This window comes from Perognathus longimembris, chromosome 2 (genome assembly GCF_023159225.1).
Source record: "Perognathus longimembris pacificus isolate PPM17 chromosome 2, ASM2315922v1, whole genome shotgun sequence".
NCBI lineage: Eukaryota > Metazoa > Chordata > Mammalia > Rodentia > Heteromyidae > Perognathus > Perognathus longimembris.
Window position 1 is genome coordinate 153,760,372 of NC_063162.1, and position 19,080 is coordinate 153,779,451.

The 19,080-nt window shown below is 63.1% G+C and overlaps 1 protein-coding gene across 1 annotated transcript in view; it reads right to left on the reverse strand.

The window, feature by feature from the left end:
* Ptprn2 (protein tyrosine phosphatase receptor type N2) overlaps positions 1 to 19,080 on the reverse strand; it is a 455,648-nt gene that overhangs the window by 16,607 nt on the left and 419,961 nt on the right. The window contains 4 exon segments of the mRNA XM_048337774.1: positions 624 to 790; positions 1,464 to 1,583; positions 9,745 to 9,822; positions 12,642 to 12,715. Coding sequence (XP_048193731.1) covers positions 624 to 790; positions 1,464 to 1,583; positions 9,745 to 9,822; positions 12,642 to 12,715 — 439 coding nt within the window.

Genomic DNA, 19,080 nt, shown 5'->3' on the forward strand with positions numbered 1-19,080 from the left:
CTTCCCGTAAGACGGTCTAGCATCCATTTCAACAGCCCAACAAATGCATTTTAGAATAAGGTAACTTACCGAGCGACGGGCTGACTACACCGATGAGCAAACAAATAATAAATAAATGGAGGGTTGTTGTTGTTGGTTTTTTTTTTTTTAAATTAAACGGCCAGTTTCAAAACTGCAATAATACCCACGGTCATGGACTGGCCAGACCCAGGCTCCATCCACCAGTGTGCACTGAGAACCTCGCCCCGTCTTTATCTCTTCACCCACGCGGGAAGACCAGGAGCCAAGCAAACAGCCGGCTTTATTACCGGAACCCCACAGAATATAAACTTCAGGACCCGGTGTTTGAACCTCGTCCTAACCCACCGCGGTATTTCCGCACCTCTAAGACGCCTGTCCCCCCTCGCTTCTGAACACCTCTCAACCTGGAGAGCAGTTCACAGCCATCGCTTGGGGTGAGTTTAAGTTCCTCCTCCACTGCTTCTTCCCGTTAAACTGTCACCCAGAGGGCTCATCTCCAGCGAGGGGCGTCTTAGAAATGGGGGACTCCGGCGCCGGCCCGCACCCCTCTGCCCGCCGGCCTCGCCCTGGCCAGGGCCTGCCGGCCGGATGGTGGTTTTTACCTGCGGAAGTCCAGGAGCGAGCGCGTGGAGGAAGGGACGCCCTGGTTGTACCAGCTCAGGAAGTGGAACTGGGTCACCGTGCGCGTCTCGCTGGTCTGCAGGTTCTTCAGGTAAAAGCTCCTCACCAGGAAGTCCTGACACCAGATGTGCTCAGAGACTAGGTGGACCTGGCGGGGGGGGGGGGGGGGACAGGAGATGGGATCACGTGGCCTCGCTGTGGGACCAGTCCCCGTGGGAGGCCCTGTGGCGTGACCAGACCCCGTGGGAGGCCCTGTGGCGGGAGCAGACCCCGTGGGAGGCCCTGTGGCGGGAGCAGACCCCGTGGGAGGCCCTGTGGCGGGAGCAGACCCCGTGGGAGGCCCTGTGTTTTGTGAGACCTTGATGGCAGGTTCTTCCCCCCACCCCCAACACCCCCAAGCCAGTCCTGGGCTTGAACTCGGGGCCTGGGCACTGTCCCTGAGCTTTTTTTGCTCCAGGCGTGTGCTCTACCACTTGAGCGAGCCACAACTCCACTTCAAACTCCTGGTGGTGAGGCGGACGTCACGCCCGGGCTGGATTCACACCTCCGTCCTCAGCTCTCAGCCTCCTGAGTAGCGAGGATCGCCGCTGAGGGCCCCCAGCGCTCAGTGGGCTTACGCGGCTTCGACCGCGGAACCCACGGGTCACCAGGGTCCCCTCGCGAGCCCACCGCTGCGGGAGCCGCCGGCCCGGCCCGGCCGCGGTGCCGGGGCCCTCGGGGCCTGGGAGGCGCTAGGCCCCTGCCCGGGGTTGCCCCGGCCGGAGGGTGTCCTCAGCCGGCGGCCCCCGGGCGGGCGCCCCCCCCCCCCCGCGTCCACGTACCTCATAGATGTGGTAGAGGTCGGAGCCCTCGTCGGGCCAGTAGCGGTGGCACTGCCGGACGCCGTTCTCGGCCAGCGGCGTGAGCATGACGATGACGGCGCAGCGGCTCTCCCACACCATCTGCGGGCGAGACCGGCAGAGGGGACGGTGCGGAGGGGCCGCCGCGCCGGGGCCGCGCCACCCCGCGCGGGGCAGACGCGTCCGGGGACTCCGCCCCCGTCCCCGGAGCGGGGCCTGCGTCCCGGGTTCAGCCGCTGCTCTCCAGCTTTGGCTCTGTCGCCCACGGGAACGGCCCCGAGACGCGAGGGGTGCGTGACCGACCGCGGGGGACCCACGGGGACGCGGGCCGACGCCTCCGACGCGGCCCTCCCTCTGTGGAGGTGACACGGCCACGCGGTGTCCTTACGATGGCCGCGCGTCCACGGCTGCCCCGGTGTGCCGTCTGTAGACTCCGTGACACGGGCCACGCCGGGTCTGGGTGGGGAGGACCTGCTGCCACCCCTCCCCACCCCCCCCCGCCCCGTGTGGGTCCCACGAACTCCACCCAGCTGCATTTAGATGCAACTCCGCTGTCCAGGAAAGCGTCCGTGTGTGTTGTATACAGACGTGAAAAATCCAATGGCGACCTCAGTGTGTAAGACGCGCACAGACCTCACACAGCGAATGCCTTTCCGTCGTAGTTCCCGTCGCCGAGTCCGCCGCTAAATGGCATTTTAAAAATCAGCCTGCACCCCGTACTTCCTCTTTCGATATTGATCCACGCTCCCGTGGGACGGGAGCCGTCGACAGCCCACCGCGCCCGCCCGGCGTCATCGATGCGGAAGTTTAATGGCACCTCCTGCGGCGTTCGCGGGAGAGCCCGCACATAAATGCGAATCACACTCCGACCTGCACGCTCCCTTTTGCCCCCGTGCCAATGCCACGGACGAGAGCCCCGGCCCTCCCGCTGCCGTCGCGGTGACCCCGGCACGTGCGTATTCAAGGCGCCTCCGGAAAGTACGGGGGCTCGCCGAGGCCGTGACGAAAACGAGGAGAAACACAGATTTTACGAGTGCGATAAAAGCACGATGGCCCGGGCCATGAACTCATCACGGAGCGCTCTGGCAGCACCGCCCGCGCGGGGCTTTGCCAAGCCGCTTGGTTAAGGGGGGGCTTCCTGGACCCCTGCTCCTCTCCTGGGTCTCCGCAGGTGCCACTCCATTCTAGGGAGCCGGCCCGGCTCGCAGAAGATTCGGCTAAGACTAAATCCCAACGGAACTTGGCTAAACAAACAATCCCCAAGGCACCTTGGGAGACCACGCTTCTTTCTCACTCGCTGTGTATACAGGCGAAACGGGAATTCACTAAGTCAAATGGCTCAGAGGTCCAGGCGGGCACCAGCGTGGCCCGCTCACGGGTCCGACTGACCATTTCCCGAGTCCCAGCCTAGGAGGGGAACCCGGGCATCTCCGCCTTTCCTGGCAAAACCTGCCCTGCGTATGCGGAAAGGAGATCGACTTGGATCTGGGCGGGACTCGACAGTACTAATGCGTGTGGCCTCGAGCTGCAGATTTCGGACAGGACTGGAAATTTCTGCCATCAACAGGCGGTGACGCGTGGCTGGGCGTGCCCTCCTGGTCTGCAGACCAGCCCTGTGCTCGCGGCGTGCCGGCGGTCTCACTCTTCCCCGGCAGCAAGCAGGTGCGTCGACCCCGAGACCAAAGCCAGGTAGTTGCTCGGGTTTAGGTTAATCACCCCCCGCCCACCTCGGGAACCCAGAGGGTGCTGTGACTGAAGCCGCAGGTGGAAATAGGGTCTCTGCAGACGGAAGGAGTGAGAGGAGACCCTGCGGACGGGGGCTCTGTGCCGACACGGAGAGAGGGAGGTGCCCGTGGAGGCAGACACCCAGGAGGCCCCGGCGGCTGGACGAGGCGGGATCCTACTCGGAGCTCCAGGTGAAGAGAAGCCGTCGCTCTGGACTGCAGGCTTCGCCCTCCAGAGGTGGGAGAGCGTACGGAAGGCGTGTCCAGCTCAACCAGCTCTGCAAGTGACTCTGCCCATGGACACATCACCCATCCTCCAACTACCCACGGATATGTCACACCGTCCTCCAACTACCCACAGATACGTCACCATCCTCCAGATCTACCCACGGACACGCCACCGTCCTCCAACTACCCACAGATACGTCACCATCCTCCAACTACCCACAGACACATCACCATCCTCCAGATCTACCCACGGACACGTCACCGTCCTCCAAAACTACTCATGGATATGTCACACCTCCTCCAGATCTACCCACGGACACATCACCATTATCCAGATCTACCCACGGATACGTCACCATCCTCCAGATCTACCCACAGGTACGTCACCATTATCCAGATCTACCCACGGACACGTCACCATCCTCCAGATCTACCCATGGACACGTCACCATCCTCCAGATCTACCCACGGACACGTCACCATCCTCCAGATCTACCCACGGACATGTCACCATCCTCCAGATCTACCCACGGACATGTCACCATTATCCAGATCTACCCACGGACACGTCACCATCCTCCAGATCTACCCACAGGTACGTCACCATTATCCAGATCTACCCACGGACACGTCACCATCCTCCAGATCTACCCACAGGTACGTCACCATCCTCCAGATCTACCCACGGACACGTCACCATTATCCAGATCTACCCACGGATACGTCACCATCCTCCAGATCTACCCACAGGTACGTCACCATTATCCAGATCTACCCACGGACACGTCACCATCCTCCAGATCTACCCATGGACACGTCACCATCCTCCAGATCTACCCACGGACACGTCACCATCCTCCAGATCTACCCACGGACATGTCACCATCCTCCAGATCTACCCACGGACACGTCACCATTATCCAGATCTACCCACGGACACGTCACCATCCTCCAGATCTACCCACAGGTACGTCACCATTATCCAGATCTACCCACGGACACGTCACCATCCTCCAGATCTACCCACAGGTACGTCACCATCTTCCAGATCTACCCACGGACACGTCACCGTCCTCCAGGTCTGCCCACAGATACGTCAGCGTCCTCCAGATCTACCCACGGACACGTCACCATCCTCCAGATCTACCCACGGACACGTCACCATCCTCCAGATCTACCCACGGACACGTCACCATTATCCAGATCTACCCACAGACATGTCACCATTATCCAGATCTACCCACGGATACGTCACCATCTTCCAGATCTACCCACGGACACATCACCATTATCCAGATCTACCCACGGATACGTCACCATCCTCCAGATCTACCCACAGGTACGTCACCATTATCCAGATCTACCCACGGACACGTCACCATCCTCCAGATCTACCCACGGACACGTCACCATCTTCCAGATCTACCCACGGACACGTCACCGTCCTCCAGGTCTGCCCACAGATACGTCAGCGTCCTCCAATCATTCATAGATGGTGAAAAATGCCAGCCCGGCCCATTTTCTATATGAAAGTTCATCAACGTGGCTGAAAAGAGACACTGAGTCTCCTTATTCAAAGTCACTTTTGAAAATTAAGCATTTAGTTAGCACATAAAATATCTTTAAAACGAGCAAAGGGATGGAAATAGACATTTTTCTAAAGATACACACGAAGCCAAGAGGAACACAAAAACAGGCTCCCATCACGAGGTATGACGTCATGAAAGACGAGGGAATGAACTTCTTTGCTACCGGCTGTCTGGCGTGGGCAGGACGGTACTTGCAGCCGGGAACCGTGCCATTCGGAGTTTATTTGTCTCCCGTCTCTTTCCAGGTTTCAAACTCAACGCGCCCGTGGCCTCCCGAGGGACGTGAGCCACGTGGGGGGGCATCTGCACTTCTGTGTCTCAAATCCAGATCTGCTATGGGTGCATCCGATCGGGTTGCAAAGCGGAAGATGAGGAGGGGAAGCAGGGGCAGGGAGGGCAATGGGAGGGGCCAGGAGAGGGAGCGTCTGTGCACACAGCAGCAACATGGCTAGCGTGTTGTCGGCTGTGAGCCACAAAGAGGAGCTAAGGAGGAAGCACGGGATATGCGTTCTTGTTTACCCGGGTGGACTTCCAAGGCTGGCATGTACAACCGGGGGCCGGGTTATTTCACCCCGCCCTGTGTGCGGACACAGCGCTGGAGACCAGGGCTTCAAACCCTAGATGTAGGAGTGATAATGGGCGCGAAGTTTCCCCTTACTTTTAAAGGTTTGTGAATTCGTGCATAGAAAAATCCAATCGACTAAGTGTTTGAAATAAGATGCCCGGGGAATCTAGGGCATGTGGTTAAAATACATATAAAATCGTCGCAAAATCACGTTTTCCATCGACTTGACCTCAATTCGCTCGTCTCCCTATAATTTAATCAAGTAATGTACTTTACACCGGCAGACCCGCTCCTCCGCCAATCCCGCTTGCTCGCCCTCCTTATTTCTCTGCTGGGCAGCGAAGGTGGACCGGTGGGCAGGCCCGGAGCTAGAGGTCTGGGGGATGGGGTCTCCGGTCGGTCCTCAGGCTCTGGAGCACCGCGCGCGGCCGGGGACGGAGCCGCAGACCGGCTCCGGAGGGCGGGGGTCCTCGGGGGTCCTCGCCGGCTCCGCTGTGGGTCTCAGGAGGAATGCCGACGGGCAGGGAGCACTCTGGGTTTCCCTCAGTGTTTAGCTCAGAGTTTCTCAACTCTAGCAAAACCTAAGATCCAGCGATGCTACATAGTAAGAAGCCATATTTAAATGAAACTCGTAGGTTTTTGGGAAAAGCAGTCCTCTTCGCTCACTGAAGATGTCATAGGAGGCTTTCAGAAACGTGGACTGGCCTGGGCCCCACAGGCCGCAGGGCCGGGCCACAGCGGCCCCCTCCATCCCCCCCCACCCCCCTGCTCCGTTCCAGGGCCACAGGACTTGTGCCCTGGGTGCAGCTGGCAGGCAGCCCCGGCAGGCCACGGGTTCTGGAGCCCCGACTTCTCCTTGTTAGAGGCAGGATCCTCGCTTACGCCGTTCCATCTTCCTTATCTGACGGAGTTTGAGCTTGTGGCCCTGAACTCCACCTCCTGAGCCAGGCCCACAGCCTTGAACCTTGAGACAAAGCCCAGCGATCAGAGTCCTTCCTCCTCCCCTCCCTCTCCTCCGGGGGTAAGTGTCGGGGACTGAATGGAGGGCCTTGAGCTTGTGAAGTAGGGGCTCAGCCACGCGAGCCGCAGCTCCACTTCTGGCTTTCTGGTGATTAACTGTAGAAAGGAGCCTCATGAACAGCTAGGACTGCAGGAGCGAGCCACTGGTGCCCGGCTCCTGGCTGTTTATTTTTTGTTTCTTTCTTGGTGGTGGCTGTCTGTCTGAGGCCAGGGCTCGTCTGCTCATCGGCTGGTGTTCTCCCACTTGAGCCATGCCCCCGGCTCCGTCTTTGCGGTTCTCCTCTGTGGTTCTCGCAGCTCTGACCTTCGTGGCTGTCTCACTAACTTCCTGCCTCAGTGCGATCTCCTTTTTCCAATGTCACCGGTTGCTTTGAAATACTGTCCCAGAACCGGACACAACTTTCCAAATGTGGCCTGGTGAACGTGCGGCGAAGGAATCAAGTCGAAGCTCAGGCAAGACTTCCAGTCGTGTAGCCAAGGTCATCCTACACTTTAAAAATGTCCGCGTGCAGCCGGTGCCGGTGCTCACGCCTGCGATCCCAGCTACTCAGAAGGATGCGATCTGAGGATCACGGTTCAAAGCCAGCCCAGGCAGGAAAGTCCGTGAGACTCTATCTCCAAGTAACGGCCAGCGCACCAGAGGTGGCGCTGTGGCTGGAGGGGCGGAGCGCCAGCCTGGCGCACGAAAGCCGGTGTGGCAGGATCAGCTCCACGGAGGTTTGGTTTCGTTTTTCTTTAAAACGTGGGTTATTCCCGAGCCACGTGATTTCTGTCTTGTAAAGCTCACTCGGGACCCTGATTCCACGTCTCGCGGACCGTGCGGGGGCGGCCCGAGCGTCCGGGGGAGGGGCGGCCCCGCCCCCCGCAGAGCCGGCCCTCCCCGTCGGCGGCGGCAGCTCTCCTCGCAAGGACTTCCCAGCCACCGACTGGGAGTGTCGAACCCAAGACGTGCGGTCCGCACCGAGAAAGATCCTCATCGTGATCACGATGCCCGACCCGCACTGACGTAGGAGCTGTGAGCGTCTGGTATCGAGGGTGCGGGAGGACGTGTGTGTGTGTGTGTGTGTGTGTGTGTGTGTCAGGGCCCTGAGGACCCCTGGGCGTTGGTGCCTTCGTGCGGGAGGACGTGTGTGTGTGTGTGTGTGTGTGTACGCGTGCGTGTGTGTGTGTGTGTGTGTGTCAGGGCCCTGAGGACCCCTGGGCGTTGGAGCCTTCGTGCGGTGGCTGCGGAGCCCGTCCCGCTTGGGTTCCCAGGGACGGTTGTACGTTTAGCCTCGGGAAGTTTTGAGCACACGCCCGGCGTGTGGAGATCCCTCTCGGGGCCCCGTGGTGCACACCGGGCCTGCCCCTCGCCACCGCCAGCCGAGCCCGGGCGCCGGGAGCCCGCGGTCCCCGTCGGCAGGTGTGCGCACCTCGGCCTTGGCTTCCGAGGGCCTGAGTGGTGACGCCAGGGTCAGGAGGGAGGGTGGCCGTGTGGGGAGCTTGGGGGGGGGCCTGCGGGTGCCCGGAGCGGCAGAGGGGAGGACGGGGCTGGCGGGGACCGGAGCGACGCAGTCGCGCCCGGTCGCTGTTCAGCTGCTGCCCCGGCCCCCCGGGGCTGGGTCCGGCCCAGGACCCCCCGGTGGGGCCTGCGGGCCGGTGGCATCCTGTCGTCCTGGCCGCCGTGGTGACGGGGGAGGAACCCGGCCACCGGCCGCGCGCCGCCTTCCCCTCCCACCTTCGCGTCCCGTGCGGCCTTTAAGGGGAGGGAACGCGCCCCGCGCTGGCGGCAGGCTGGCGTGCGGCGCCGGTGCTTCTGCCACGGGTCTTCGCGCCCTGGTCAACGCGGAGGACCGGCCTCCGGCGAGGAGAGCGGGGAGCCCCGGCCCCGCCCAGTACAGCCGCCCCGCCCGGCTCCAGGCCGAAGGGCGGGTCTGCCCCTGTGAGAAGGCTCCGGGGCGCTGCTGCTTCTGTGCCCGCGAGTGGCCGGTGTGGCCTCGGGGACAGAGACCAGGTCGAGTGTCCAAGCCCTCGGATCCACGACCGAGAGGCCGACCAGCCGCGCGCCCCCGTGGCCAGCGCCACAGCGGTGCCGAGCTGCTCGACGATTCGTTTCAGTTCAAACGCCTTCCCCGGCGGCTTCATTTACAGAGAGGTTTGCTTTCTCTTTCCGGAACGTACGTTCCTCCGTCAACGTGCTCGCATATCCCATGAGCTATAGGAACCGGCGACGCAGAAGGGTCGGCGGTAAGCAGGAAGAGGAACCGGTGGCACCGTTCTGTCTACCAGCCGTGAACTGGAGCGAGAGCCTCCGAGTCCCGCCGACCGCAGGGTCCCGTGCCAGCTGCAAGCCGGGCAGGCGGTGAGCAGGGACGCACAGGACCAGACGTTGCTCTTGTTAGCCATTCTGGAAACCATGGCTCTGCAGGACTCCGGCACCCGAGCAGTTTCTGGGTAGGTGAAGCGGCCAGCAGTCTGCCCCCCCCCCCCCCCGCTTCATTCCCACTGGCCACGGCTCTGGCTCAGGGCCGCTGCTGGGCTGGAGGTGGTGACCGCCACTGAGTGAGGGAACTCAAGTTGCTACAGCTCCCCATGCGGAACTTTCCAGAACCTGCTCCTGATTAGCGTTGTCAGGTGGCTGGCAACCCACAGGTCCACCAAGTTTCGCCTTTGTGAGGGAATGCTAGTACTGGTTCTCAATGTCTAGACTTGGCTCTGGGACATTCAGGATTGTTCTGGATAAAGAGATCAACCTGACCTTCAAATACATTTTTGAGAGTCTTCAAAGCGGATAAAATGTAACTCGAACGCCATTTTAAACCCTCATCAAAATGGCAAGACCAAGGTTAAAAGGCAAACCAATGCAACAGCAATGCTTACAAGACAATATTCTGTAAACTGACTGTACAACTGGGGGGGGTAGGGGGGGAGGGAAAGTGGGAAAAGGAGAGGGGGTTAGGTAAGAAGCTCGACGAGAGCTGTACCCCTCTGTACATCACCTTGACGACACAGAAGAGGCCAGCCGGATAAAATACAATAAAACTCCAACACGTACTGATTCCATCTTTGAAACGATCTAATGGCATCCAGTGTGTAATTCGCGGCTAAGGCCTTAGGATTTTCTTTTCGGAAAAGAAATGTTAATGAAGAAGCTTCACCTGCCAGAAGTCGGCCACGGTAGAAGGCAGCGGTCCTTGGGTGGCGATGTACGCGGGGTTCTTGGGGTCATGGTCCATCTGCGGAGACACAATCAGGGCAACAGTGAGACGTGGCCAGGCGGAGGACTGGATGGGGAGGACTGGAGGAGGTGGAGGACGGGGGGAGGAGGACTGGAGGAGGAGGGCTGGAGGAGGAGGGCTGGAGGAGGAGGAGGGCTGGAGGAGGAGGGCTGGAGGAGGGGGAGGGCTGGAGGAGGACTGGAGGAGGAGGACTGGAGGAGGAGGCCTGGAGGAGGACTGGAAGAGGAGGACTGCAGGAGGAGGGGGAGGGCTGGAGGAGGAGGGCTGGAGGAGGAGGGCTGGAGGAGGAGGGCTGGAGGAGGAGGACTGGAGGAGGAGGGCTGGAGGAGGAGGGCTGGAGGAGGAGGAGGACTGGAGGAGGAGGACTGGAAGAGGAGGACTGCAGGAGGAGGGGGAGGGCTGGAGGAGGAGGGGGGGCTGGAGGAGGAGGGCTGGAGGAGGAGGAGGACTGGAGGAGGAGGCCTGGAGGAGGACTGGAGGAGGAGAACTGGAAGAAGAGAAGGACTGCAGGAGGAGGGGGAGGGCTGGAGGAGGAGGGCTGGAGGAGGGGGAGGGCTGGAGGAGGACTGGAGGAGGAGGAGGACTGGAGGAGGAGGCCTGGAGGAGGACTGGAGCAGCGCCTCACCTCACTGCTAGGAAACCCCATGGCCACCACAGAAGCCCGGAGCTGGCGGGGTCCCGGCTGACCCGCGCCCCCGCAGGCCACCAGGCCTGGCGTGCTCCCCGGAGCACTTACTGAGGCCCTAACAGAGCCGGTGGCCCGGCAGACCCGGCAGCGAGGCGGCAGCCCTCTTGCGGGGCCGGTGGGCGCCCGGGCAGCGTGGGCAGCCCCGTGTGGTCCGCAGGCTCCAGGGGGCGCAGGGTGCACCCCAGTGCGGATTCAGGGCCTCGAGGACGCCAAGCTACGGCCCGGCCTGCTAGGAGCAGGCGCGGGCAGGGGAGGGCCGAGAGGAAGCTGGCGGCCAGCGGCGTGGCCGGGCCCCTGCTGGGGTGACAGGGGCACCTCGCAGACGCAGGCCAGGCTTCCAGACGCTCACTTCCCACCCTGTCTCTTCCCCAGAGCCGAGGGACGAGAACCCACGAGAACACCGCTGAAATCTCTCTGGCATCCTGCTCGCTCCCACAGAGGCAGTCCAGCCTCGAGGACCTTAATTATAGTGTTTGATTCAAAGACTGACAACACAGCGAGGAAATAAAGGAGCTCAAGGACGAAGCCTTGAGACGGGAACAGGGCAGAAGCAACCATGGCAGTTGGACAGGTGCACAGGTTCTGCCCTGGGCAAGCCTGGACTCCCTTCTGGGAGAAGGGGCTCCTGGTGATTCCAGTCTTTCCAAGTTATGGACCAGCCACGTCCCTTCCAAAAATCACCCCAGCCCAGCCCAGACGACAGAGGGGGAGACTGCACCCCAGCCCAGAGGACAAGGGGGACCGCACCCCAGCCCAGCCCAGAGGACAGAGGGGGACTATACCCCAGCCCAGAGGACAAGGGGGAGACCACACCCCAGCCCAGCCCAGGGGACAGAGGGAGACCACACCCCAGCCCAGAGGACAGAGGGGGACTATACCCCAGCCCAGAGGACAGAGGGGGACCGCACCCCAGCCCAGCCCAGAGGACAGAGGGAGACCGCACCCCAGCCCAGAGGCAAGGAGGAACCTGCACAGAGAACTAGGACACGAGGACCTGCCCTGCCTGTCTGCCTGTCTCCCTGTTAGAGCTGGCATTCACTCTGGACATTGGGGTTGGATCCGAGGCCTCAGATGCTCTGTATTGAACATGGCTGTCAACAACGCATTACCCAACACAGTGAGAAAGGAGCGCCTGGAACTCTGAGCAGGCCACTGAGGCTGGAAGAGCGACATCCAGGGTCACTGTATGGCCTTGCTGTAAGTACAGCCGGGCTCTGAGTGCAGCCCTGTTCTGATTGTAAGCCGGGCTCTGAGTGTAGCCCCAGCTCTGAGTGCCATCCCGGCTCTGGGTGTGGCCAGGCTCAGTGTAATCTGGCTCTGTACATGGTTTGGAGTGCAAGGAGGGGCCACTGCTGAGACTGTGCACAGATAACCAGCCCTCACGGGGACGAGGGCTGTCAGCACCGGATGCTGTGTTGAATGCACTTGGTAATTACGTGTGCCATAAAAGAGGAGCAGGCACAAAGAAGCAATGTAAGTTTTTCTAACAGAACAACAATGTGACACTAGCCAGGGCAGAGGGAGGCCTGGAAAAATCCTTCTGTGCATCTGATTTAGTGGTTCTTAATTAAAACCGGACCTCATTTTGAAATTCACCACAACACACACAATGCAGGTAAAATGAACAGTTGCTCTCGCTGAAAGCCTCAATTAAAATGTTTCAGTAGGAAAACGCGTAGCAGACACAAGGAGTTTTGATGTTTTTTTAAATATGCATTTGCCAGGGGTGACAGCTATTTACCGAGACCTTCGCGTCTTCCTGCAAACAGTTACCTAAGAAGGGACGCCATGCCCCCGCCCGGAGGAGCCTTTTCATTTCCCCGAGCGACTTAGACAGAAGCACGTTTAAGAATGGCGAGCACGTTCCGATGAGCAATTTAGCTGCTTTCAAAATGAGGACTCTATGATTAAAAGTCTGGACGGCATCGTAGGAGGGCAGAGCCGTCAGCGTGGGTGATAGGTCCTAATCGTTGAGTTGAAGATTCCTCTGGCCCGTCAGGACCGCCCGCGGGAGGGGCCTGGGCAGCGGCCATCGCCAGCCCGGGACCCCCGCCCTCTCCACGCTCAGGGCCTCTTCCCTGGGAGGAAAGCCATCGCAGAACCCCGGGGGGGGGGGGCAGGGACTTACGATGGGGCTGGCGTTGATGTAGTCGGAGTTGCTGAGGCTGTGCTCCACGTTCAGCAGGATCCTGGAGTGGTCATCTGCAAACAACGCCAGGGCAGAGGATTAGACGGGCGCTCCAGCCCCCGGAGCGCGCGTGTGGGCGAGAGGACGCTGCTCCCAGGGGGAGCCCCCCCCCCCAGACAGCCGGCCAGGCCCAGGCGCTCCCCGCCAGCCAGGCTGCCCTCCCCCCCACACCCCAGCGAGGCCCGGGCCGACTCCCCCAGGAGGGGGGGGTGCCTGCCGTGTGTCTCCCAGGAGGGGAATCTTCCCACCTTGGCCTCCTGCTCGCTGTGACCCTCAAAGCCTGGACGGGCAGGTGGGCGGGCGGCAGGGGGAGGCACGGGCCTCACTCTGTCCCCCTGTCCCTGCTCGCGCCCCCCCCCCCCCGAAGCACACAGCGCCACCCCCCCGCCCACCAGCCAGAGGGAACGAAGACCCCAGGCCTCCAAGCTCGGACCCGGCCTGCCCCTGTGTTAGACAGTTAGGAAGGGGGAAAGGAAGGAGGAAGGACGGAAGGAAAGAGGAAGGCAGGCCTCAGTTATCAGAGCAGTGCTCCCCAGAGGTGCTGACATTGCCTTTATTTGTGGTTCTTTCATTTTTACCCCTCCCTCCCTCCCTCCCTCCCTCCCTCCCTCCCTCCCTCCCTCCCTCCCTCCCTGGTCTTCTGTTAACAGATGTCCTGGTGACCAAGGGGAAGATGAAGTAATTCTAGACTCCCAAGCACAGGCTGCAAGGTGTGAGGTTCAGAAGGCCGGTGGCTGGGGAGGAGAGGCCGGCGGGGCCCGGCCTCCCCTCGAGGTCAGCTGCAAGTGGGAGGTGGAGGCAGGGAGGCTCCGGCTCGAGTCGCTAGCCTCCCCAGCCTGCGGGCCCACGAGAGGCACCCCTTCCTGCCCCCAGCATGCCTAGCTCCTTCGGGCGCAACCGGGAAAATGGCTAAAACGGCGGGGTCGGCAGCCTGCCACCTGACCTTCGGCCCCAAAGTGGGGGTGACCCGTAAGACACAGTCCGAAGACCCAGGAGCCAGGGCCTCGGGGGGCTGAGTCCTCGCAGCTCCGTGCTTTCTCGGCTGCCTTACCGCGGTGAGCTTCGTCTTGCTCCCCTCAGAGCCTGACCCTCCTCTTACCGGAAGAGAGGGGAGGAGGACGCACGCACTGAGCAAAAGCTCACCCTCATTACACCCCTGTCTTCCAGCTTTGAAATACTGCTCACGCCCCGGTGCCTTGGTCGGGAGCACCCCCACCCTTCCACATAGCATCGCTGGTCCCCTGGAGCCCCGTGCCACACGTTCAATAGGACTATTTTCCCCTTCTGGAGAAAGCCAGGCCCGGAAAGACCAGACGATGTCCTTGGCCACGCAGCCAGCAGCAAGACGCGGCTTCACGGGGTAGGTTTGCCACTGCGTGGCCGGGGCAAGTGTGGGTCAATGACCCCACGGTTCAGAGTAGCAGCTCCGTCTTCCAGAATGCCTGGTTATGTCTAACCACAGGATCACTGCACTCGGTGCCATCTATAATCGGAACGCAGCCCGGAGCTCAGGAGCTACGTACACGGACCTCCACGGGCCCCCGTGACGTCCAAGGAATCCACACACGCCGGCTCGTCAGTAACTAGGAAGTGAGTTTGCATCCGTGCCAGTGGAAGAAGCGAGCTCTAGAATTTCCTCTTGGTTGTTATTAGGGCGAAGGACCCAGGGAGGGGAACATGCCGGAGCTCCCAGGGGCTCTACAGCTTAGTCACTGATGGAAGCAGGGTCTAGAACCTTCTGGGGCCCCACCAGCCACACCTGAGGCGCCGGGTGTCCCCTGGGAGCACAGACCTGGGAGGGCAGCGACGGTCGCGGGGCCGTCTTCCTTGGTGCTGCCGCCCCTCCGCGCTGCGGTCAGAGACGTAAGGGGGGCAACCTCAGGAACCAGGGGCTAGCCTGGAACTTGACCATGGGACTTCTCCATCCTCGGGACCGGCCCCAGCCTCCCGGGTCTCCACTAAGACTCAGGCCGACCTGCCCATGGTGCTGGGCCCTGTGCTGCAAGGCCAGGACTGCAAGTGTCCGGAGGAGACCGACTGCCAGGGCGCCTGGGACGTCTGGTCTCAGCAATCCCAGGTCCCCGTCTGATCTGTGGAGTGGACTGGGCTTGATAGGCTGCCAAGGCCTAGCCTGGGACGGTCCACCCTCCCCGGCAAACCAGCAGCCAAAGCGGACCGAATCACCCCGCGAACTGTGCGGCGACTGCTGTTTAGACTCGTCGCGGTGGAGGCAAAGGAGGACGCTCTGCGTGTTCCGGCCGAGACTCCGACGCACGAAACAGCCATTTCTTTGCAGCCCCGGGCACACAAAGAGGAGCGACGGTGTGATCTTACGACACGCCCACCTGAAGAGAAGAGCACCCACCTTCCTCCTCCACACCCTTCTCACCCCCCCGCCCCCCACCCCGCCAGCGGGGCTTCGGCTCCTAGCCGAATCTGGGAGTGCCGGGTACAAGCTGTTAACACTATCGGCCCTTCAGAGGAAAAGACACAGGGCCATCCGGGGCTCCCCGTCCTCAGGCGAAGCTGCGTTTGCACCAACAGCCACATCCAGGACACCCTCCTACACCCAGGATGGTAGGAAAGCAAGGCTGCTCCCTTCCAGCAACTCACTGCAGGCCCCAGAGAGGGGGCAGCGGGCTCAGGTGCTGGGGTTATCTGTCTCATAGCTCAGAGCCGGCACCCCCTGGGGCGCTCTGATAGCCCCCCCCCCCCCCCCCCGGCACGCCAGGCAGATGGACAAGGATGCGGGCGCTACGGAACGCACCCGTGCCCCAGCGTCCTCTTTCTTTCGGCAGTTCAGGCTTTTCTTTCGGCAGTACCGTTTGATTGCATCTGGCGGTACTGCGTTTTCTCCCAGTAGTACCGGGTTTGAAGTCGGGGGTCTCCTGCAGCCTGGGCAGGGGCTTTCACACGGAGCCGCGCCTCCGGCACTTTTAGCGCGCTAGCTCTTGTTGACGTGAGGACGCACTTCCGGCCCGGGATCCGCCGAGTGTAGGCTTCCGGTCCCAGCCACACGTGGTACCTTCCTGGTGAGATGGAGTCTCCTGGACTTTCCTGTGAGTCTCCAAGCTCAGCCTCCCACGTAGCCTGGGACCCCAGGGGTGGGCCACGGTGCCCAGCCGTCAGCGGAGGAGGGGTCTCAGAACGTTCCTGCCTTTTCAGTCCCCCACGCATCTCGGGCTCCCGAGTCGCTAGGATCACAGGTGTGAGCCCGCGGCGCTCGGTAACTGTGCCCGGGAATAGCTTCTGCACCCGCGTCTGTGGGGTCGGGAACCGCGCCCACACAGCGCGGGGCGCCCCGGGGCGCTCCGAGTGCCCTGTGGTTCGCTGAGTGGCCCCCCAGCGACCCCGTCCCGGCGAGCTGAGGTGTCGGTCCTCCACACCCAGAGCGGAGCCTGCCTGAGAGCGGCTCTTCACCCCGCGCAGGTCAGGAGGGGTCAGGGAGCCTCCAGCCACAGGGCCGGTGATCCGGCGACTGCGAAGGGGGACACAGACGGGTGACACAACACCGTGTCGTCAGGGAAGTCACTGGCCGACGGCCCCCAGGACACAACCAGCCCCGTGACACCGAGGCCTGGCGTCCTCCAGAACCTGAGCCACCGTCTCTGCCACGTGAGCTGCGGGTGCCATTCGGCCCTCCTCAGAGCCCAGGGCGGGGCTCCGCTCGGCCGTTTCACCCTTGTGGATCTCATAATCCCCCTCCTTGAAGTGAGGTGGCCAGCTCGATGACCACAGGGCCATGGTGCCAACCAGACAGGATTCTCTGCACAGCTCAGCCGTGGACGGGGCTGGCCCGGTGGGTCTTCCGTGGACGGGGCTGGCTCCGTGGGTCTTCCGTGGACGGGGCTGGCCCGGTGGGTCAGCCGTGGACGGGGCTGGCTCCGTGGGTCTTCCGTGGACGGGGCTGGCCCGGTGGGTCGGCCGTGGATGGGGCTGGCTCCGTGGGTCTTCCGTGGACGGGGCTGGCCCGGTGGGTCGGCCGTGGACGGGGCTGGCTCCGTGGGTCTGCCGTGGATGGGGCTGGCCCGGTGGGTCTGCCGTGGACGGGGCTGGCTCCGTGGGTCGGGTGTGGACGGGGCTGGCTCCGTGGGTCGGCCGTGGACGGGGTTGGCTCCGTGGGTCGGCCGTGGATGGGGCTGGCCCGGTGGGTCGGCCGTGGACGGGGCTGGCTCCGTGGGTCGGGTGTGGACGGGGCTGGCTCCGTGGGTCGGGTGTGGACGGGGCTGGCTCCGTGGGTCGGCCGTGGACGGGGCTGGCTCCGTGGGTCGGCCGTGGACGGGGCTGGCTCCGTGGGTCGGCCGTGGACGGGGCTGGCTCCGTGGGTCGGCCGTGGATGGGGCTGGCTCCGTGGGTCGGCCGTGGACGGGGCTGGCTCCGTGGGTCGGCCGTGGATGGGGCTGGCCCGGTGGGTCGGCCGTGGACGGGGCTGGCTCCGTGGGTCGGGTGTGGACGGGGCTGGCTCCGTGGGTCGGCCGTGGACGGGGCTGGCTCCGTGGGTCGGGTGTGGACGGGGCTGGCTCCGTGGGTCGGCCGTGGACGGGGCTGGCTCCGTGGGTCGGCCGTGGACGGGGCTGGCTCCGTGGGTCGGCCGTGGACGGGGCTGGCTCCGTGGGTCTGCCGTGGATGGGGCTGGCCCGGTGGGTCGGCCGTGGACGGGGCTGGCTCCGTGGGTCGGCCGTGGACGGGGCTGGCTCCGTGGGTCTGCCGTGGATGGGGCTGGCCCGGTGGGTCGGCCGTGGACGGGGCTGGCTCCGTGGGTCGGGTGTGGACGGGGCTGGCTCCGTGGGTCGGCCGTGGACGGGGTTGGCTCCGTGGGTCTGCTGTGGACGGGGCTGGCTCCGTGGGTCTGCCGTGGACGGGGCTGGCTCCGTGGGTCGGCCGTGGACGGGGCTGGCTCCGTGGGTCTGCCGTGGATGGGGCTGGCTCCGTGGGTCGGCCGTGGACGGGGCTGGCTCCGTGGGTCTGCCGTGGATGGGGCTGGCCCGGTGGGTCGGCCGTGGACGGGGCTGGCTCCGTGGGTCGGGTGTGGACGGGGCTGGCTCCGTGGGTCGGCCGTGGACGGGGTTGGCTCCGTGGGTCTGCCGTGGACGGGGCTGGCTCCGTGGGTCTGCCGTGGACGGGGCTGGCTCCGTGGGTCGGCCGTGGACGGGGCTGGCTCCGTGGGTCGGCCGTGGACGGGGCTGCCCCGGGGGTCGGGGGTCTTGTCCTCATGAAGAGGACAAGAAAGGGACTTGAGTCACTGGAAACCATGGGGCACGGGGCTTCCGCCTGCTGGTTGGGTCACACAGGGAATGGCAACGCAGCACAGGTGGGGAGCCATCATGGGCGTGCGCGGGACCGCAGCTCACGGGGAGCGGCACCTCGGTTTGGCTGTGCACACACCGGACCGCCTTGCACGGCGGGAGCGTGGATGGCTGCACGGGAGGGCCGAGATGCAGGAGAAAAGAAAGGCACACCCAGGACCACACGGGGCCTAATCGTGGGCCGGACGAAGAGTCTCCAGAAATACCCGGGGCGGCAAGTCTGGGCAGGTCCCCGCCCGTGGGGGGGGGGGCGGGGGGGCCGAGGGCCCTGGCGGAGGACACGGCCTGGGGTGTCCGGCGATGCCCGGGAGCAGGGTTGGGGTCGGGGGAGGCAGGGTGCCCCGCACTCCGCCTTGGCCTCGGCCCTGCCCGCAGCCGGGGCTCTGGCCTTTGCGGCTCCAGGCTGGCGGTGCACCCTGTGGGCCCAGCACCCTTCCAGCTTTCTGGTGGTTAATAGATAGAAGTCTCACAGGCTTTCCTTCCCAGGCTGGCTTTGAACCTTGATCCTCAGGTCTCAGGTCCTAGGTAGCCGGGATGACAGACGTGAGCCACCGGTGCCCAGCCCCACATGACTTTATGACCACTTCTGATAGCCGTGGCAAAGATGGCTACGTGTGAGGGCAACAGCATTCGGTGTGAGTCGGGACACTGTCAGTCCACTCGCTTGCTGTAAGCTGGTTTATACTCTGCCAGCCTCCTGAGCCACAGCAACCACGGCCTCCGGAGCCACAGCAACCACGGCCTCCGGAGCCACAGCAACCACGGCCTCCTGAGCCACAGCAACCACGGCCTCCTGAGCCACAGCAACCACAGACAGCCTCCCAAGCCACAGCAACCACAGCCTCCTGAGCCACAGCAACCACGGCCTCCGGAGCCACAGCAACCACAGCCTCCCGAGCCACAGCAACCACAGCCTCCTGAGCCACAGCAACCATGGCCTGCCGAGCCACAGCAACCACAGCCTCCAGAGCCACAGCAACCACGGCCTCCCGAGCCACAGCAACCACAGCCTCCAGAGCCACAGCAACCACAGCCTCCCGAGCCACAGCAACCACGGCCTCTGGAGCCACAGC